Source organism: Atta colombica, unplaced genomic scaffold (genome assembly GCF_001594045.1).
Source record: "Atta colombica isolate Treedump-2 unplaced genomic scaffold, Acol1.0 scaffold171, whole genome shotgun sequence".
In the NCBI taxonomy this organism is placed as follows: Eukaryota; Metazoa; Arthropoda; class Insecta; order Hymenoptera; family Formicidae; genus Atta; species Atta colombica.
This window is the reverse complement of record NW_017259262.1, coordinates 85,852-103,557: the sequence shown is the minus strand read 5'-3', so window position 1 is coordinate 103,557 and position 17,706 is coordinate 85,852. Positions and strand designations below refer to the sequence as shown.

The window sequence follows — 17,706 nt, the reverse complement described above, 5'->3', positions numbered from 1 at the left end:
TATATATAATATATGAATATTATACATATGATAGTATAAATGTTACCTTTGCCTGCGAGTTCCTTCACAAAGAAGTGGATGATCTGCTTCACTTACGTTCGCCTTCAATCCCAAGACAGCCACAGCGGCATCAAATCCAAGATTTGGATCAATTTCTGCAGGTAGTTTCACTCCTGTGAAATATTTTATATTTCTATTCTCTGTTTGACAAAGAAATATTTTCTTTTCCATATAAATATAAATATGATTCGATTAGATATTTATTCATGGAAGAATAAAATGCATTTTTATAAAATAAAATATTTAAGATACATATTATTAAGAAAATATTTCATACTTGGTACATCGAGTGCATCATAAATAAAACTAGCCAACATGATGGGTAAGAGCGCATGTCCTCTTGATCTCATAACTCCATCTCTCAATTGTTCGGCTCTTTGTTTTATCATAGCTAATTCAGTCGGTCCCAAGGGAATTCTTTTTAGCAAAACTACCAATTCGCTTTCTTGATGAGCCAATTTAACCTAATTAAATTAAAAATAATCATTAATTTCACGAACAATAAAACTACATTTTTTTCGTTGTTTAGTCTTACTTCCAAAGGCTTTGTGTTAGCCGGTGGCCTAGCCATTTCCAAACCAAAAAGACCCACGCGAAACGCCAAATTATGATATTCTGGATTCTCAGCAAGTACTGTGCATAGAAATCCACATTTTGCTAAAGTCGCTGATGCGAGACACGTTACCTGATGAGATGCTGGATTCACATGTTGCTGTAACGCCAAGTTAAACATTTCTTCATAATATTTATTTTAATTTAGTGAATAATTTTTATCTTTAAAAGAACATACCCTCTTCCGTTTGTTCTTAACTGGCACTGGCGGTCCTTCGATTACAAGATCGGGAGGATTGGCCAAAAGTTCTTCAGCTAACTGTACTCCAATAATACATGCTTCTCTCGTATGACCGTGAGCATAAAGTCCCTCTGCCCGCGCGAATAAAATGTCCCATGGATCTTCCGTTTTCTTTAAATTATTTAGAACTACACTGGCATCTTGAGTAGTAGCGGTATGTATATTGCTTTTAGCATATTTATTCGGCAGGCTACTATTATTGGTCACAGCTTTTGGATCATAGTAGTAAACATTGTACTCATCACCAGAAGGACTGTCACTACTAGATGAGGAGCTTTCATCTTTGAATGGCCTCCCAGCTTCCTTTTCTTGATCGGATTCTTGTTCATTCTTACCACTGACCCCTTTGGGCACAACACGCAATTTATCACGGCACTCCGCAATATTCGTCCTACTGCACTTCGCGTTCTCGCAGGCAGGTTTGTTATTACTACTATCACTACTATCACTATGTGTCTCGGACGAGGCGTTTGAGCGATGCTTGTCCGAGCCTTGAGCGTTCTTCATACTAACGTTACTGTTGGAAGATGACTCGCTACCAGCCCCTTCCTATAATAATGCATTGTCATAATATAATTTTAAAAAATATAGAACTATATAAAAAATATATAATACTAATGTAATAAATTCGAGTGCAAATGAAGAAATAATGACCTGCGAATCGGTATCGCCGCAATTATTTAGTTGAGCACAACCTTGTCTAAGAACAACCTGAGACTCAGATATATCAGGAATGTCGGTATCATTCTCACAGAAACCTTCGGAGCTAACGCTGCTACGATTTCCATCGCCACCTCCACTTCTCGAACACAATGGGAATTCACGCGGATTCAACCGTCGTCTGTCTAAGTAGCTGAACTCGACAAGACCAACATTCAATGACCGTCGACCGTGATGATGGGACATTGGTGGTTGATAATTCAATACCGCTGAACTAGAATTTACCTAAAAAAATATGCGTTTATTATTCGAATAAATTCTTAATATTTCTTAATATTTCTTAATATTCTTAATATTTCTTAATATTTCTTAATATTCCCTTAATGAAATATAGTGATGAATTATTATAAACCGTTGCAAAAGAGACATAAGATACTAACCTGATTTACCTCCGTCCTTGTATCTCCGGCATGCCGAAAACACGTAAAGGGACAGTGGTACATAGGATTATTCTCGGCGGTATATGTAATTCCCGGTAAGATATATTCATCCCAATCAAGATAACAAGCTTCGAGCGCTGACTTGAATCCGGTAAAGACTGCGAGATCATGTTTCAGGGAATCTTTCTGTGAACTATTACTTCTATTGTGTGAGTTGTGCGGCACGGAACTGCCACGACACTTGGCAACCTGAAACACGCAATTAAAGTCGTTATAAACTTAACTTTGTCAAAGGAAGAAGAAAGAGGAATGTGAGATATGCAATGCTCACTTTATCTATGATCTTCAAGTGCCAAGCCATAAATTGAGCATGCAACATTTCACGCTCTGATGGGGATAGACCAGGATTTAACGCGGCTAATCGCCAGAGAACTACAATCTCGTCGCATAGGGACGAGCACGCGTGTTGAGAAGCGTGCACATTGCTGTTCATATTATGCTTGCTGCCATATCCGGTACCATTCAGTAAGGCAACTTTAGTGTTGAACCACCAAACAAGAATCTGCTCGCATGCCATGCACTCTTCCGTGATGATTTCCAGCAGAGGAATGGCATTACGGTCATTTCTCTTGAACATTTCGCGCACGATGGAAAGGAGATTCCACATTCCCTCTGGCTCGCGACCTCTCAATGGTCGCAACAATGATGCCCATTCAGAAGCGGCTGGAGGTGCGGTGGTGCTCAAATAATTAACATCACTGAAAAGGACATCACGGAATGAATTATGTTAAATGGTTATCGCGGCGAAGGCGCCAGCTGATCTATTAGAGCGCTGCTGTTCACCTGAAGACTATGGGAGCCGGCACGCAAAATTTGATGAGAATTTTCTTGATGTTATCGTGTAATGTCTTCTCATCTAAATACCAGGAGGTTTGATCGTAAGCAGATGCTCCGGCGGTTGGATCGGGAGCTCCGCAATAACTGTTAATAGCACTTGGCTGTGTTGAGAGTAATTCGTCCAGGAGTCGCTGGGCTGTGGGTAAAATTTGCTGAGGTAATTCACTGATGAGATATTGAGCGAACTTCTGCAATTGCTCCCGATGTAATCGTGACAGAGATTCACTAACTGGCGCTCTCAGACATACTTGCGTTGGCTGAAAGAATGTTGCGTAACATTAAAATAAAATCTGTCCTTTCACATCAATCAGGACTGAATAAAGGACTGAAGGGACGCATATTTCGTTTGTGACTACATATCACACGTGATATATTGTATAAAAAATATAAAAAAAAAAGTGAAGAATTTTACTGAACGTCATTCGTCTCCTTTCATTTAGCTCGATGCCGATCTTCCTAAAGTTAACATGCGCATACCATGTGTATTCTGTGCAGACAAACAGCTACCACGTGCGCGCACCAATAGGCCGTTGAGGAACAGGTGCAATTACATGATGTAATTCTGCGCCGATCAAACGTTACAGCAACGTTGAACTGTGCTCTGACCCCGTTCGTTTGCGGATTTACACTGGCACTCAGATGAAATCCTGTTCACAATATAGTTCATATGTGTAAAGGAAGGCAATCAATAAAAAAAACTGATTTAAAATAAAAATCAAAAGAAAGCGGTATTATTATTAAAGCGGAATTCTGTATGAAAAGCACTGCCCGCCAATTTTTGCACAAATTCTCGTTTGTCTATTTTCAACATATCATTAAATTTTCTATAGAGATCAATCATCGTCAAATTAATTACATATATTTACCAATATTAAAAGTTCATGGAATATTAACAAAACGAGTTTTTCTTTTCTTTACTATTCAAAAATTTTCTTTAAAGATCGTCTTACCGATTTGTAGAGGCTCCTTAACGGTCTTAGCACGATAGAGATGTTCGCCGCGAAGAAATTCATCAGCGCTACCGTTTGCGAGACATGAATAAAGTCGTATATCCTCTTCGTTATCGGGAAAACTCCAGAAGGCTATTCTCAGCTGAAGTTGCTCCGGTACAGGTGGATAGAAATGCTCCACCAGCTCGAAGGGAATATGAGACGCCACGCATCGTGCCGAAAGTTCGCAAAGAGTTGGCACCGTCTGTTGTCCATCTGTAACAAAATAGTAAATTGTGTGTAATAACGACGTGCATTAATGTTAAAAAAAAAAGCATCTTCACTCAAAAGTTTACAAAAACAAATTATACCGTTTGTGACAAATGTAACTTTCTCTGCCTTTTCATTCGCGCATACGCTTTGCCTGCTCACTGTTGCACAGCTGGAGAATAATTATGCTCTGTTTCCGTCTTCGTTCATAATTACGACACGCACCAGGCTCGTGCAGAAAAATAGTTCGTCGCGAGTTAGCCACGACAGCGATATTCTCTAATTATCGTCTCCTGCTCTTAACGAGCGAGCGCGATTTCATGAGCTCGCCATTTGCGAGTTAGCGTGTCTAACATGTATGATTTTTCTGAAAGGTACGCTTGGTATCAATGCTCGAGAAAAGAAAAATCTTCCTAAGATCGTAGAATATTAACGGTGTTCGCGGAAATGCTTGGAAACGAAACACGAGATAATTATTTATACGTGCACGCACTCATATCTCCAAGAAACATACATGCTTCAGACTGCAATTCTTTCCGTTTGGAGACAAATAAACTCGAGATAAAATATTCTTAATTGTAATAAATCATAATTCACATTTGTTGATCTTTATTGCAAAGAAAAAATTCGTAAAAACATAGAAATAAAATAAAATAAATAACATATAATTTCTCTTAATGTCTCTTGTCGAAAAATTAAGAAGCACATTGTGTGCATCAACTTCATCACTATGTATTTAAAATTTACATCTTACAAATTAGCAGAACAAAATGAGCAAAATCAAGTCTAATTAACATTTTTTTTATTAATATAAAAAAAAATTTGTCGTCAGATTTAAAAAAAATGTTCTGCTAAAGGAGGATTAAGCGGAACATCATTTTTTAAACAATTGTTAGAACAACAAATTTCTTTTTTTTAATTTCTCTAACTGTTTATCCTCTTTCAAATTATTTTACGAATGGTTCTATTGCTGAAGCAGTCAATGGGAGTAAATGGATTCGTTTCGCAATACGAGCTCGAGAGAGGACTTTTTCACTGAAGTCCACGCTTAATTAAGTTCAGAAGCGCCAGGAATAACACGACTAATACCAAAAGGAATCGTTCGTTAACGATAATTACGATCGATGACATTAATCATCATTATCATCCGTCTCGTAAGAACTTTTTATGAATGACGTTCTTATTTGCGCAGCTTCCACGATACATTACAAAGGATGATACATGAGGAGCTTAGATAATTTGAGAACAGGAGAAAAATAAAAACAATATGAAGAAATAACAAGAAAACGAGATTCATAAAAATTCTGGTCGTTCTATCATGGTTAAATCTCGAAAAATGTTGCTTCTAATCAGATTACATCGTAACATGTACATGATCGTGGTATAATTTTTCCAACACGACTGACACATGCGACAGTTTTCGCAGGATGTTGCTCGGCGCTTTATCGATCTTCGGCGGGGACGCAAGTTCGAGTTTCAAACAAGAGCATGGCATCGAGTGCCTACTGTCCCGGAAAGTAATATCACCAAATCAATAGTGGAAAACGCGGCTTCACTTTCTCGCGATAGACGTGACGCCAGAAGCATTACTGTCTGTATATTCGCGATCGACCTTACGCGGAACAGACGCAAGGGGTGAGAGAGAGCACCTCTCGCCGTTCTGAAAATAGCCGACCGGGTTGAATGAATGAACGCTTGTATTGGGTTGGAACAAAAATTCATAACGTTACTTCACTTGTCTCTCTCTACATAGCTATTTTTTTTAATTGGCAATTATGCCATTCAATAAAACAAAGTATCAGCTTTGAACTCTGGAAAATGAAGAATCTGTTTTTTAAATTGTTTTACGATAATTTTTATTTAAGTTGTGAACAATCGAAGTCAAATTGTTCCTTTAATTTAATTTGCGGTAACTCAGTAACAAAAAAATCTTAATGGGATCTCATTTTTTAAAAACAATTTTGTAAGGAAATTTTAAGCTTTTATGTTAGAAAGTCGAATTTTTTGCAAGTTGTTTTTTTAGACATGTGACACACAATAAAGTGAGAACAAAATTTACCATTTTTGTTCAGCTCGTAGTTTTCTATATGTAAAAATTATTAAACTTATAAAAATTCAAAAGAGACAGTGACTTTTCAAAAGTAGAGATTTTAAGCTTTAAAATTCACTTTTTAAATTTATTTCGTTCATTTTTAACGAATGTTACAGCCGCTTGAATTTTGAAGTTCGTAACACTTTTTGTTTCAATACACAGCTTCGTTACATAAGCTCGCGTACGCGTTATGTGTCATGCCGCGACCATTCGGCACGGAAAAAACGCGCGACTTGTCGCAGAAAATTTCTAACGAGTCATACCGATGGAAGAGTGCCCGTTCAAATGAATGAAAAGCGTACACATTTTTTCCCCTCTCGCCTTTTACTTCCCGGGTCTTTCCCGTGCGGAAACCGTAACGAGCTTCGTGGTCGCGGTTTTGCCGCGCAATGTAATTTCCTTCAGCTTCAACGAAAGCTGTAGCCATCACGTCGGGAAATTCTCTCGGATGGCCGGCGCGCCAGCTCTCGTCCGATACAACGTGTCGAGTGCTGACAATTTGCAAAAATTTCCATTACTCTGTAACCATGTCACTCTTTTTTTTTACACGGAATTTGATCGATCGAATGCGAAGAGCGAAACATTATCGAATTTATGTCAATTGAATCGCAATATTCGCAATCTAATTTCGCAAAATTGTTCATACGTATCGTAACATTAAAATCTATCACTGTTAAATTCATCATATCGAACTGTACCCAATTTTTAATCATTACTGTAAATCGTCACTGCTCCTATCAATACATCGTTATTTTAATTAAAACAATTTGACTCTAGTTTATTATTTATATCAAATATACGGATGTTATTTTAAAATAAAGCAATTTAATTACGGAAACAGATTGGTAATGGAGGTTAAAAATATAATATAATGAAAAATAAAATAACAAAATAATAAAAATAATAATAATAATAATTGTATATAATAAAAATAGTAATAATAAAAATAGTACAAAATAATAATTGAGTTACCATTACTCCTTTAATAATTTAACAATAGAAGAAAATACAGAAGAGATAAAACTGTTCCGGTTGGAACAAAATGAGAAATGGATTTAAAAAAAAAGATTTCAGTGTTCTCTGTCAGCTAGTTATTTTTCAGGCTCCATGGCAATTGATTAGAAAACTTTCAGAGATGCAATTGGAATATCCCGGAGACAAATTGTGCGGACTGCGGAACAATAGCCTGGATCTCAATCGAGATGTGTTATTAAAATGCATTTACGGGGTGAGCGTGAGTGGCGGATATGGGAAGCAAATATTTCTGCGGATCTGTGAAGCGCGTATGCGCGAGCAATGCTCGGTTTCCAGGTTTCCGCAAACCGGATGCTCAGCAATCAAATTGAAATTGAATCAATAGAAATTGAATTTCCATTAATAATAGGCCGCAGCATGGTAACGTCATTTCCTCCGGGTCGAGAGCATGCGAGGCTCTCATCGTCTCGACTCTACTCGGATCCGCGTCTCACGGATACGGCAAATAGGATCGGCGCGAAGTACGATAGGATAATCGAACTGTCGAGCTTAAGCAATCGCATTAAGCCACAGTACTATTGTCACACTAAGGCAGCCTAATGTGATTGCTACTTACAATTGTGGCTATACGAAGCGCGATAATCATCGTAATAAAGCGCACATTCTCCTATATTATAGATAATGTAAGGATGTCCGAACAGCGTTCGTAACAAAATAAATAAATAAATAAATAATAAAATTGTTATACGAAGAGAAAGAACAATTTTATTAAAATAAATAAAAATATAATTAGATATATACAGATCTGAAAGTAATTTTGATAAATCAAAATAATTATGTAGAACGTTCAAATTGTAATGTTGCAAAAAGTTTTAACATTTAGTACACTAGTAAGTGTAAACTTGAGTGTTTTTCATAAATATTTAGATATTCACAACAAAATTGTTTTCAGATCTGCATTTATAATAGCTATATTTTTAAACACTTTAGTAAAATTGGTACACGTTCTTTCCGTGTAAATTTTCTTATGAAACGAGAATTCTTTGAATGCTTCCTAGTGGCTGAAAATTCGCGAGTTTTCACGTACCAAACGGGCGTCGACCGGAGCTTATCTTCCACGTAAATGGAACTCGAACAGCGAATGCACGTGACCACATTGCTGTCTTTTAAATTCTCCGATACAATTCCTGGAGAACGGATAAAATTTGCATCTCGGGATTCGCCTTATCCGCTTCGCCCATTACGCGGCACAGTGGTGCACGAGTTTGCACAGATTCGCAGTACAGCCCGGAAGAATATTTCTCCCTTTATCTTCATGGCGATATTCTGTTCAACGGTGCCTGTTTTACGGCTGAGCGCGGAATCATGTTGCGTGGATTCATAAAAGAATCGCGCTACAATCCCGTGTCTCGGTGCAACGAGCTTGTTACTTCGCTGTCTAAAACGGAAGGAAATTGCTACTCCAAATGTAGAATTGAATCGATATTGTGTTTTTGAAAACATAGTACAATTCAAACATAAAGAATAGATATTTCTTTATTAAATTATTAATAGATAAAGATCTCGCATAGTGATCTCGCAAATCTTGGGAAAGCTCGCTGGCAGACTACTAATCATTTCCTCCATATAATACGTTCTTATCTTACCGAAAGTGCTGTGAAATTCACACGTTTCGCTACTAAATCTTATATTACGTCGAAACTTGCAAAGGACAAAATCTAATTTCCAAATCGTGAATGATCGTCATGTCATTGATGACACATTCGTGTGATTAGGAATGTAACTAAACTTATCAAGATTGATCAAATGACCTTTTTAAACTTATTCCTTTTTATTTAGCCGTACTATTATTTATTTTCCATTTCCTGTTTTTGTTTATAATTAAAATGAAATAAAATCAAAATTATTATGTATCTTATTTTGTTTATTATTATTATAAATCAATTATTATCTACAATTATAAAAAATATAATTTTTATTTAAAGACTGATCATTTGATCAGTTCGATAAAAATAAGTAGGTAGGTATAAATTGTCGGCAGATTTTGTTAAAGAGTATATTTTTACACACGTATCACAAAAAGAATGGTTTTGCTGAAGTATCTAAAAATTTAGCTAAATCTGAAAATAATTATGTAGGATTATTAAAAGAAATGATGTTAAATAAAAATAATTATAAAAAATCGAGATTCAAGTATTATGATAACACTGCAAAAAATTGTAATTCTAGCAACCAATTTGAGCTTTCTTACATAAATACTTTGATGATTCAATAAAATTTTTAGATACTTCAGCGAAACCATTCTTTCCTGTATATTTTGATTAAGTACTCTTCTTTATATTGTTATCAATAGACAGTAAACGCAGATCAGCAGAAGGAGAGATTGTAAAGAGTAAAACGATTGAAAAGAAAGCGCATCACGCTTCAAAGGCTCGGAAGAGGATTTATTTTCCGAAACGACGATTGTATTCGTCGTACAACTGTTTTTTCACTATTCGCGAACGCGCCCCCAATTGTGTCTTCAGTTATTTCTATTTTCTTGCGGACAAAGTAACGAGCAGTACGGAAAAGTGATTGATGCCAGTAGTCGTGCAATCATAGGACATCAAAGCGCCATTCTACCTATGTGTTGACCGATAGAACCGGGTAATGGTTCGTTAACCATCGCGCATGCACATTTACTGCAAATTGTCAGCTTGTTCTCTACGAGTTCTTTTCACAGTCGAAGCGCCAATTCTCGATAAAAGATCGATAACATCGTAGTTCTACGATAAAATGCGCGATAAAAAATCGGAGTGGGGAATTAAATCGGTTTCTAAAAGATTTTGTTAGGAAACAGAAACATTTTTTTCTCTCTTATTACTTATGTAAATAAGTCGAAAAATACATCGAAAATTTGACATCATTCAAAGAAACGAATTGTTTTTATGTTATGTAAAAACACAAAAAATTAAGCATATACAGAAAGAAAAGTTCTGCTAAAGTATCTAAAAATATAAAAATTAGATTTTAGCAACGTTCAATATTATTTTGATAGTTCAAATAAAATTATTTTCAGATTTATATCTAGTTAAATTTTTCAACAAAATGTAGTTCATGACTTTTATTTTATGAGGAATAATTCCATCGCGCAATCAAAAAAACAAATTACTCAGAATCAATCGACATTAAATTGCACCTTCGAGAAATCGCATTTCATTCATCTCGCGTAGATCAGGCAAAGAACTTACATTTAGAGGAAACGACGAGGACATTTAAATACGTCCACTGAGATTACGTCGCGACTGTGGAAATCGCAAGAACTTTTAACGTAATAAAGGAACATCCTGTCTTGATGTCCTCGCAAAATGAAATTGCATTCCGCAGGACACAAGGAGTAACTTAGTGCGAATATTGTTAATATGATAGTTTGCAACATGATTCCATTGGAATAACGCATGCTTTCTGCGACGAGTCAGTTTGAATAATATATACATAGTGGATGAGAAAGAGAACGCACGGAAAGAACACTTTTTGTTTAAATATCTAAAAATTAGGTACAGATCTGAAAATATAATACAAATAAATTGTTGAACCATTAAAATTAATTACGTAAAATTCTCAAATTAATAAATATCTAATGCTGCAGAAAATTTTGATATTTTAGCAACTAGTTTGAGCGTTCTACATTCTAAAAACTATCCATGTGGATGTAACATGGATTTAACATAATTCTCATTGTGTTGGTGTTAATGTTAACATTAATATGATATGGACTTAACACTATATATATATAAAATGTTGATATTAACATCAGGAGTTACAAATTCATATCGATATTTTTTAGAATATATATATAATTACTTTGATAATTTAATGAAATTATTTTCAAATCTGTATTTAGTTAAATTTTTAGATACTTCAGCGTAAAACCATTCTTTCTATACACGATTCTTCGAAATACGCTATAAAGATTGTTGTGTAATTCTAAAGTATTGAAAAACCGAAATGTTTCGAAACAAAGATCTCTCTAAAACAGATTTAAGAACCGCTTCGTTAGATATATAGAGGAGCTGATATCAGAATATATGCTATTCTCTGATAGAATTGTTTTATCGAACCTCCTATTTGCGTAGAGGCATATTGATCGCAGAGAACACGTCTTGTAAGTATAATATTCGAATCAGCTTTTGTTTGCAAAGAAGGAAATCGAATAACGAAAGTTTTACACTCGCTGTAGAGTTAGGAATCCGGGGAAAGTCGGCCACACAGATTTTTCAGTGGGGATCGAACGGCGGATGTACAAATTGGGAGAAACTTTTCATCGTGCTCGGTGATGATCCGAGAGCGTTGCGAGAAACGCGTTCCAGTCGAAACTCGACCAATGCAGTCGAAACTCGGCCTAAGCGGATTACTCAACTTTCCGCCTTGATAAACTACAATTTAAGTTGGCGCATCTCTCGTCACGCTCCTGCGAGATCGGAAAAAGTAACGTAAGAGGAAAGTAACGTGACGTAAGTCCCGTTTCGTAATCTGCTCTCTGCACGTGATAAAATACATTACAAGGATACACGTGACTTTTCTCACCGTAGGACTGCAACTCATACGTGTACAATGATTAACTAATTCTTCGTTAACTGGTTGAATCACTGCGCTACGCGCCAGCGCATTGAGAATGATGCGTTCATTATAACCCATTGTGAGCTTCGCGCTTGTCAATTTTACGTTCGACATGAGAAAAAAACAATTTTGCTAAAATATCTGAAAAATTAGCTATAAATAAAGTTAAAAATAATTTTGTTGTAATTCTCTAAATCTGAATCAGTGGATAATCACCTGATATCAGTACCAAATATGCCATTATAATTAGTGAATTAAATATGAGATCCCTAATCTAGCTAATCTTTATTATGTGATCTAACTAAGCTTGTTTTAATGCTTAAATTCAATGAATACAGTATTGGAAGATTGTAATTAACGTGAAAATGTTAATATTTTAATTATATAATGCTCAGACATTCTTGCTTTTTTAATTGACCTTCAACTGATTATCAGAGCTAAGCCACTGGATAATTAGTGACTATCCACTGATTTAGATTTAGAAACATCATCAAAATAATTATACAAGAATCTCCATGAGTAAATGTTGCAAAAAGTTTTGCCATTCTAATAATCAGCTTAAACATTCCAAATAATTATTTGGATAGTTCAACAAAATTACTTTCAGACCTATATCTAATTAAATTTTTTAATGCTTCTGATTGCTGTTCAGATGTTGTTCAAATTGATGAAGGAATGGAGGATCCAAGGAAAGGATGATCCAAATGAATTCTGTGTTGGCTTAACACGCTACTATTTCTCTGAATTAAAATTTTTCCTTCGGTACGAACTTCCATGAACTATACTATGAATTAAAAATGATTCAGGGGACAGTCCAACGTGTTACAAACTTTCTTCGTCTTTTCGGGATAAGACGGAGAGATCGGATAGAAAAGTCTTCCCACGAACTGTCTTAAATCAAGAAAGGTTTGCACTTCCTCCCGCAGGCTATAGACAAATTCTCACTTTAGATCCCTCGCACTCGCTTAAACAAGCTGAACTTAACGCTTTCGTTGCTCGAATGCCGAACGATTATTAATTGTCAGATATATTTCGTTGGCGCCGCAATTCGTTAAGAGACGCCTCGGAATTTGTTCGAACAACTGTCTAGACATTTCTTTTTTTCAGTCTTACTCTTGATTTAATAATATAAATAAATTATATTAATTGTATAATAGGATCTAGAAATACGAAATGTTTCATATCAAAACTTTATTGTTAAAAATCAGTCAATTCTTTAAAAATCAGAATTAATATTTTCGCAGAATTCATCAGTGAGAGATTTGTCAAATAAGTTGTAAAATATCATGTGCAACGCAGTTAGATAAAATATAAACATATAAAAATATTTCTCGCAAATGTTGATCTTCCCTGTTGAGTGTCTTCAATAACAAAAATAATTGGATAGATGTGAAAGATACGTTCAACGTTCAGAAGGCATCTAAAGTGCCCTGAGGGTTAACATGCATTACTACCCTCGATCCATTTTATTCCAACTTTAATCCTTTTTTCAAATTCCATGGCAGAGAGAAGAGACACTTTTCCTATTACAACCGCGGGCATTAACCGTTGTTTTCTCAACGAGAGCCCGAGGCTCTCCGACTACTAGTGCTCTTCTTATTTGCATAATGCTCTCTTCTTCTCATTCATTTTCGCTATGCACGCGAGCGTTTTCATCCTCCGCGTTTCAGCAGTAAAGCCCATTCTTTTATTTCGTCTTATAAGACGTGTTGATTATTTACACCTTTTTTTTATATTGTAAAATTTATGCAGTAATCAATGATTATGAAGTAATCAACGAAAACTGAGCCAAGTAAACATTCGAAGATTTTTTTTCTCTGAACGTGAAGCTCATATTTAATATGAAAAAATATTATTTGTTAATCATTTATATTACTTAACAAGATAAATATTTAAAAAAAAATCAGAATTAATATTTGAATGAATTTTCTCACAAACGATTCTTTCGGGAAACGGCGCGCTGCGGTGAATCTTTTTCAACGTCGCGTCGCTAACATCAAAAAAGATTTATCCATTCGCGTGACCAGGATTTGTCGGAACATACCGGCCTTTTTCATAGCGATGGGAAACGATAAAACATGCCGCGCCCACGAGCTACGCCCTCGCGAGTCGCTCTTGCTTGGAGAACGTCGCTTACGGGAATAAAAGAGCCGTGCATTATTCAGCGGCCGCGCGTTTAGCGGAGCATGTTAAATTCGGCACAGGTCCGATCCACGTCGCATTTTACGCCCGGAGATGCTTTTCGCAAGATCCCGCGTTTACAAATCGCACGAGATAATGCAAGCTGACGAGCTGCACATACAGAATGTCACTGACTTCTGAAGAACATCCTCTTTTATCTTCTAAGAACCTCAGAGAAAACTTTCGTCAACATGAAGGATTCAACGTATAATCTTTAACTAAATGTATGTTAGAAGTCATCCAGTTAGAAAAGCCACTAGAAAAAATTTTATTACATCAATTTTATTCGAAATTGCCACAAATTTTTCATCCTATAATTCCAAACTTTTTCATGATTAAAAAAAAATTTCACAATTTTCCTTTAATCATGCTTTCAATAATATTTTGAATTTTTTTGTATTTCCCGATTTGAAAACTGCTGAATATTGTTGAGAAAGCAATTTAACACACATGCTATATATAGTGTATAAATTATTATTAATGTTACTATTAATGTTACTAATACAGCTTGCATTTAATTATTAAGCTGATAGTATTTTAAAACTGCGGTTGTAACGTATATATTTATATTAAACTTCTTTAAAGCCAAGAATTTTAATTTTCTAAAAAATTTGGCAAAATTCATTGACTTTTTCCTGATTCCGTGATAATTCTGTTATTATAAATAAAGAACAGGATGTTCCTGGCACCTTACAAATTTAAAATAAATAAAATTTAAAATAAATAAAATTAATAAAATTGTAATTCCCAGGACAATTTAAAGTATCGTCCAATATTTATAACAGAGTTGTATGGCGCGCTACTTCTCGCGGGAACGCACAGACGAAATCGATAATCGCACACCGTCGCGTTAATTTCCTAAAATAACGGAGCTCTCACGCTTTGTTTCCTAGCTTACAATGCCTCTTCGCGAGGTTTTCCCAGCTGGCAGTACCTGGATTTTCTCCCTCTACGTTAAGCTCTCCCGCGAGATATATCAACAAAAGTTGTTTCCCATAAAAGTCAAAACTCCAACACGCATAACTGCGTCGGCAGAAGACAGCTGCGTTTATATTGTTTTAAAATAAGGTTTCGAAACGCAGCGTGACCTCGCACTATACGTATTTTAGCGATCCATTTTATTTCACAATTCTAAGATTTCATATTGGATACTCCACGCTTACAAGAACGATTACACATATTTTTATAACAAAATAAAAGAAGTATGAAAAATTATTTCAATAAGAAATATGTTTTGAAAAAATAATTAAGATAAAATGAGAAAGCTTATTTAGACTACAAAATTGTTAAATATAAATATTTATCTTATTAAATTAAATTGTTTCACATGAATATAATATTTATTTTGGAAAGTAAATTAATAAATTTCCAATTCCAGTTACATTTTTCAAAGACTATACATCTGATATATCTTTAAAAAAAAACAGCAATCTCTCTCTCTTTAGGAGTAATCTCTGATTTTTATTTTATTTTTTTTTCATCTATGACTTTATAGATCTATCATAAAATTATCAGTAGAGTAGAATAAATAAATTTTTAGATAAAACAATATTTAAATAGCGCATCAGAAGATAAATTGAAAGAAATACACATAGACTACAAATCCGATAATCTCGGATGCGTTGCATAATGCAATTGCTCCCGTTATCAAAGAGCCTGGTATTTCTTGTGATATTTCCTAGAAACAAGAGCGCCTTTACATTCCTCGTAGATGACGATATCGTGCATGAACTATTATTACAAAGGATCCTCTCGTAGGAAACAAACCTTGCTGGAGTTCTCTCGCCCTCAAGCGACGCTAATGAAATACCTTACAAATGCCAGGAATTTCAAGAAGCATAGAGTAGCTTAATTAAAAGTGATATTTAGTGCAAAAATGTCGTTTTTTCAACATGACAGTCGCAATTTTGTGATTAATAATTTCTGAATAATTGGATACAATAATAAATTGCTTATCATGCAATATAAAACACTCATATTTTTAACAAAAGAGAATATATGTTGATACGGTAATTTGTTTCAATAAATATTGCATGTAAAGTGCGTGCGTATATATTTAGTGGTTATCCAGAATCCTCCTGGCTTCAAGTATGGCAGTCCGGAATAACGTGCGATAGGAAGGCGAATCGAAATGAAACGCGTCGACAGACGCGGGATATCGTTGCGCTTTTCAACGTATCGACGCGATACGAAACGACAAAGGTCCTTTTTACTTCCCCGCAATCGCGATTGACATTTTTGCTCTACCCCGTTACTTCCAGTCGTGAATTTTCAGAACGCTTCCCCCGAGGATCCCTGAAAATGAATTTCGTGTAGCGCAACGTCAGTGCATCGACCTCGACGATCGATATTCACCGGCAGCTCGAAAAGCGGCGCGGGGATGTATGAAAAGGGGCACCCGTGAGAGAGATTTCAATTTTCATCTTCGCCCCATAAAAATTGTTTATTCCTCTTCCGCTCTCGTGCCGCGTGAGAATTGTCTGCTACAGATAATATACGCGAGCGACATTCAGTGCGTTACTGAAACTTCTATCTCGCACTGCGTATCGACGATGAACTCGTGTAAGCAAATACGAAAGATTTTATTATCCATCGCTCGATAACAAAAGATTCAAAGCGTAAAACTGAATTTCGTTTCAGGACGATATTTTACTAATCAATTTTTTATTATTATTATATCTCGTACGTACAATATTTCCTCAAAGAAACTTTCAATCTGATGCTTTTAAACTCGAAATGAGAAATAGGTGAAATTTATCGCCTGATTCTCTGAGAACTGCTGCAATTTTGAGTTAATTTAAGTTCAACGAGTGCCTTGCATTGATTCGATCGCGCTGGAAATTAAGGAAAAGAGAAAAGCGGAGGAAAACACAGATTGTGCCTCAATATATTTTACTCATAAAGCTCGATTGTACGAAGCGCCTTGTTAAAAAAAAAAAAAAAAAAAAAATCAAGATAGAAAAAAAGATGGGGAATTTCCAAAAACTTTTATCGACGTACATCTGTATTTATATTTTATAAATTATGAAATATCACTCTTACAAATAACGTAAAATAATTTTTTTATTTAGTTATTTGTATTATTTTATTGAGTTATTGATAATGACAGTTGATCAAAGGAATTTGAAAAATATATTCTCCAATACGTTTCCAAATTCTTGTGTGCAAATAAAGTAATTTTTTTTTACAGTATGTTTCACATCCTTTAGGATCTTTCACGGATTGTCTCGATGGAGGTCCTTTCGGCAGGGAAACGGCAGCTTTCCGCAGTTGAGTGTAATACCACCCAGCGACGAACCCTCGTCCTCCCCCAACGCTCGAGAATATTCTCGTTGATTTTTATCGAGGCCTCGGTGATGGCGGTATTGAATTTGCGGTTGAGCGAGATGGGTCTTCCGGAAGTAGATTCATCGATTATAGAAATAAAACGGGGCCGTTTTGGAAAGCAAGGAGAATAGTTATTGTCGATGAAATTGATTTTCGAAGTGTTCTGTCTAGAAACGGTCGATAATCACAGGTGAAACGAATATTTTTTTGTTCACGATAACAAATTTTTTGAACAATAAGTAAAAATGAATCATTCATATTGATAATTTTTTTAATTAGCTGTTCATTCTTCTGATTTTAGCTGAACATATATTTATACAATATTTGTAATTAAACACGGAAAGAAGTGTTATAGTATCTAAAATATTAGCTAAATAAAATCGAAGTATCTAAAAATTTAGCTAGATAAAATATCAAAAAATG

The 17,706-nt window shown here is 35.3% G+C and overlaps 1 protein-coding gene across 1 annotated transcript in view; it reads right to left on the bottom strand.

The window, feature by feature from the left end:
- Window positions 1-17,706, bottom strand: part of LOC108686262 (zinc finger SWIM domain-containing protein 8) — a gene marked incomplete at its 5' end in the record, with an annotated part of 61,258 nt that overhangs the window by 3,610 nt on the left and 39,942 nt on the right. Inside the window, 10 exon segments of the mRNA XM_018191482.1 lie at window positions 39-173; window positions 338-524; window positions 596-772; window positions 851-1,462; window positions 1,568-1,858; window positions 2,014-2,262; window positions 2,345-2,771; window positions 2,857-3,167; window positions 3,388-3,557; window positions 3,861-4,115. Coding sequence (XP_018046971.1) covers window positions 39-173; window positions 338-524; window positions 596-772; window positions 851-1,462; window positions 1,568-1,858; window positions 2,014-2,262; window positions 2,345-2,771; window positions 2,857-3,167; window positions 3,388-3,557; window positions 3,861-4,115 — 2,814 coding nt within the window.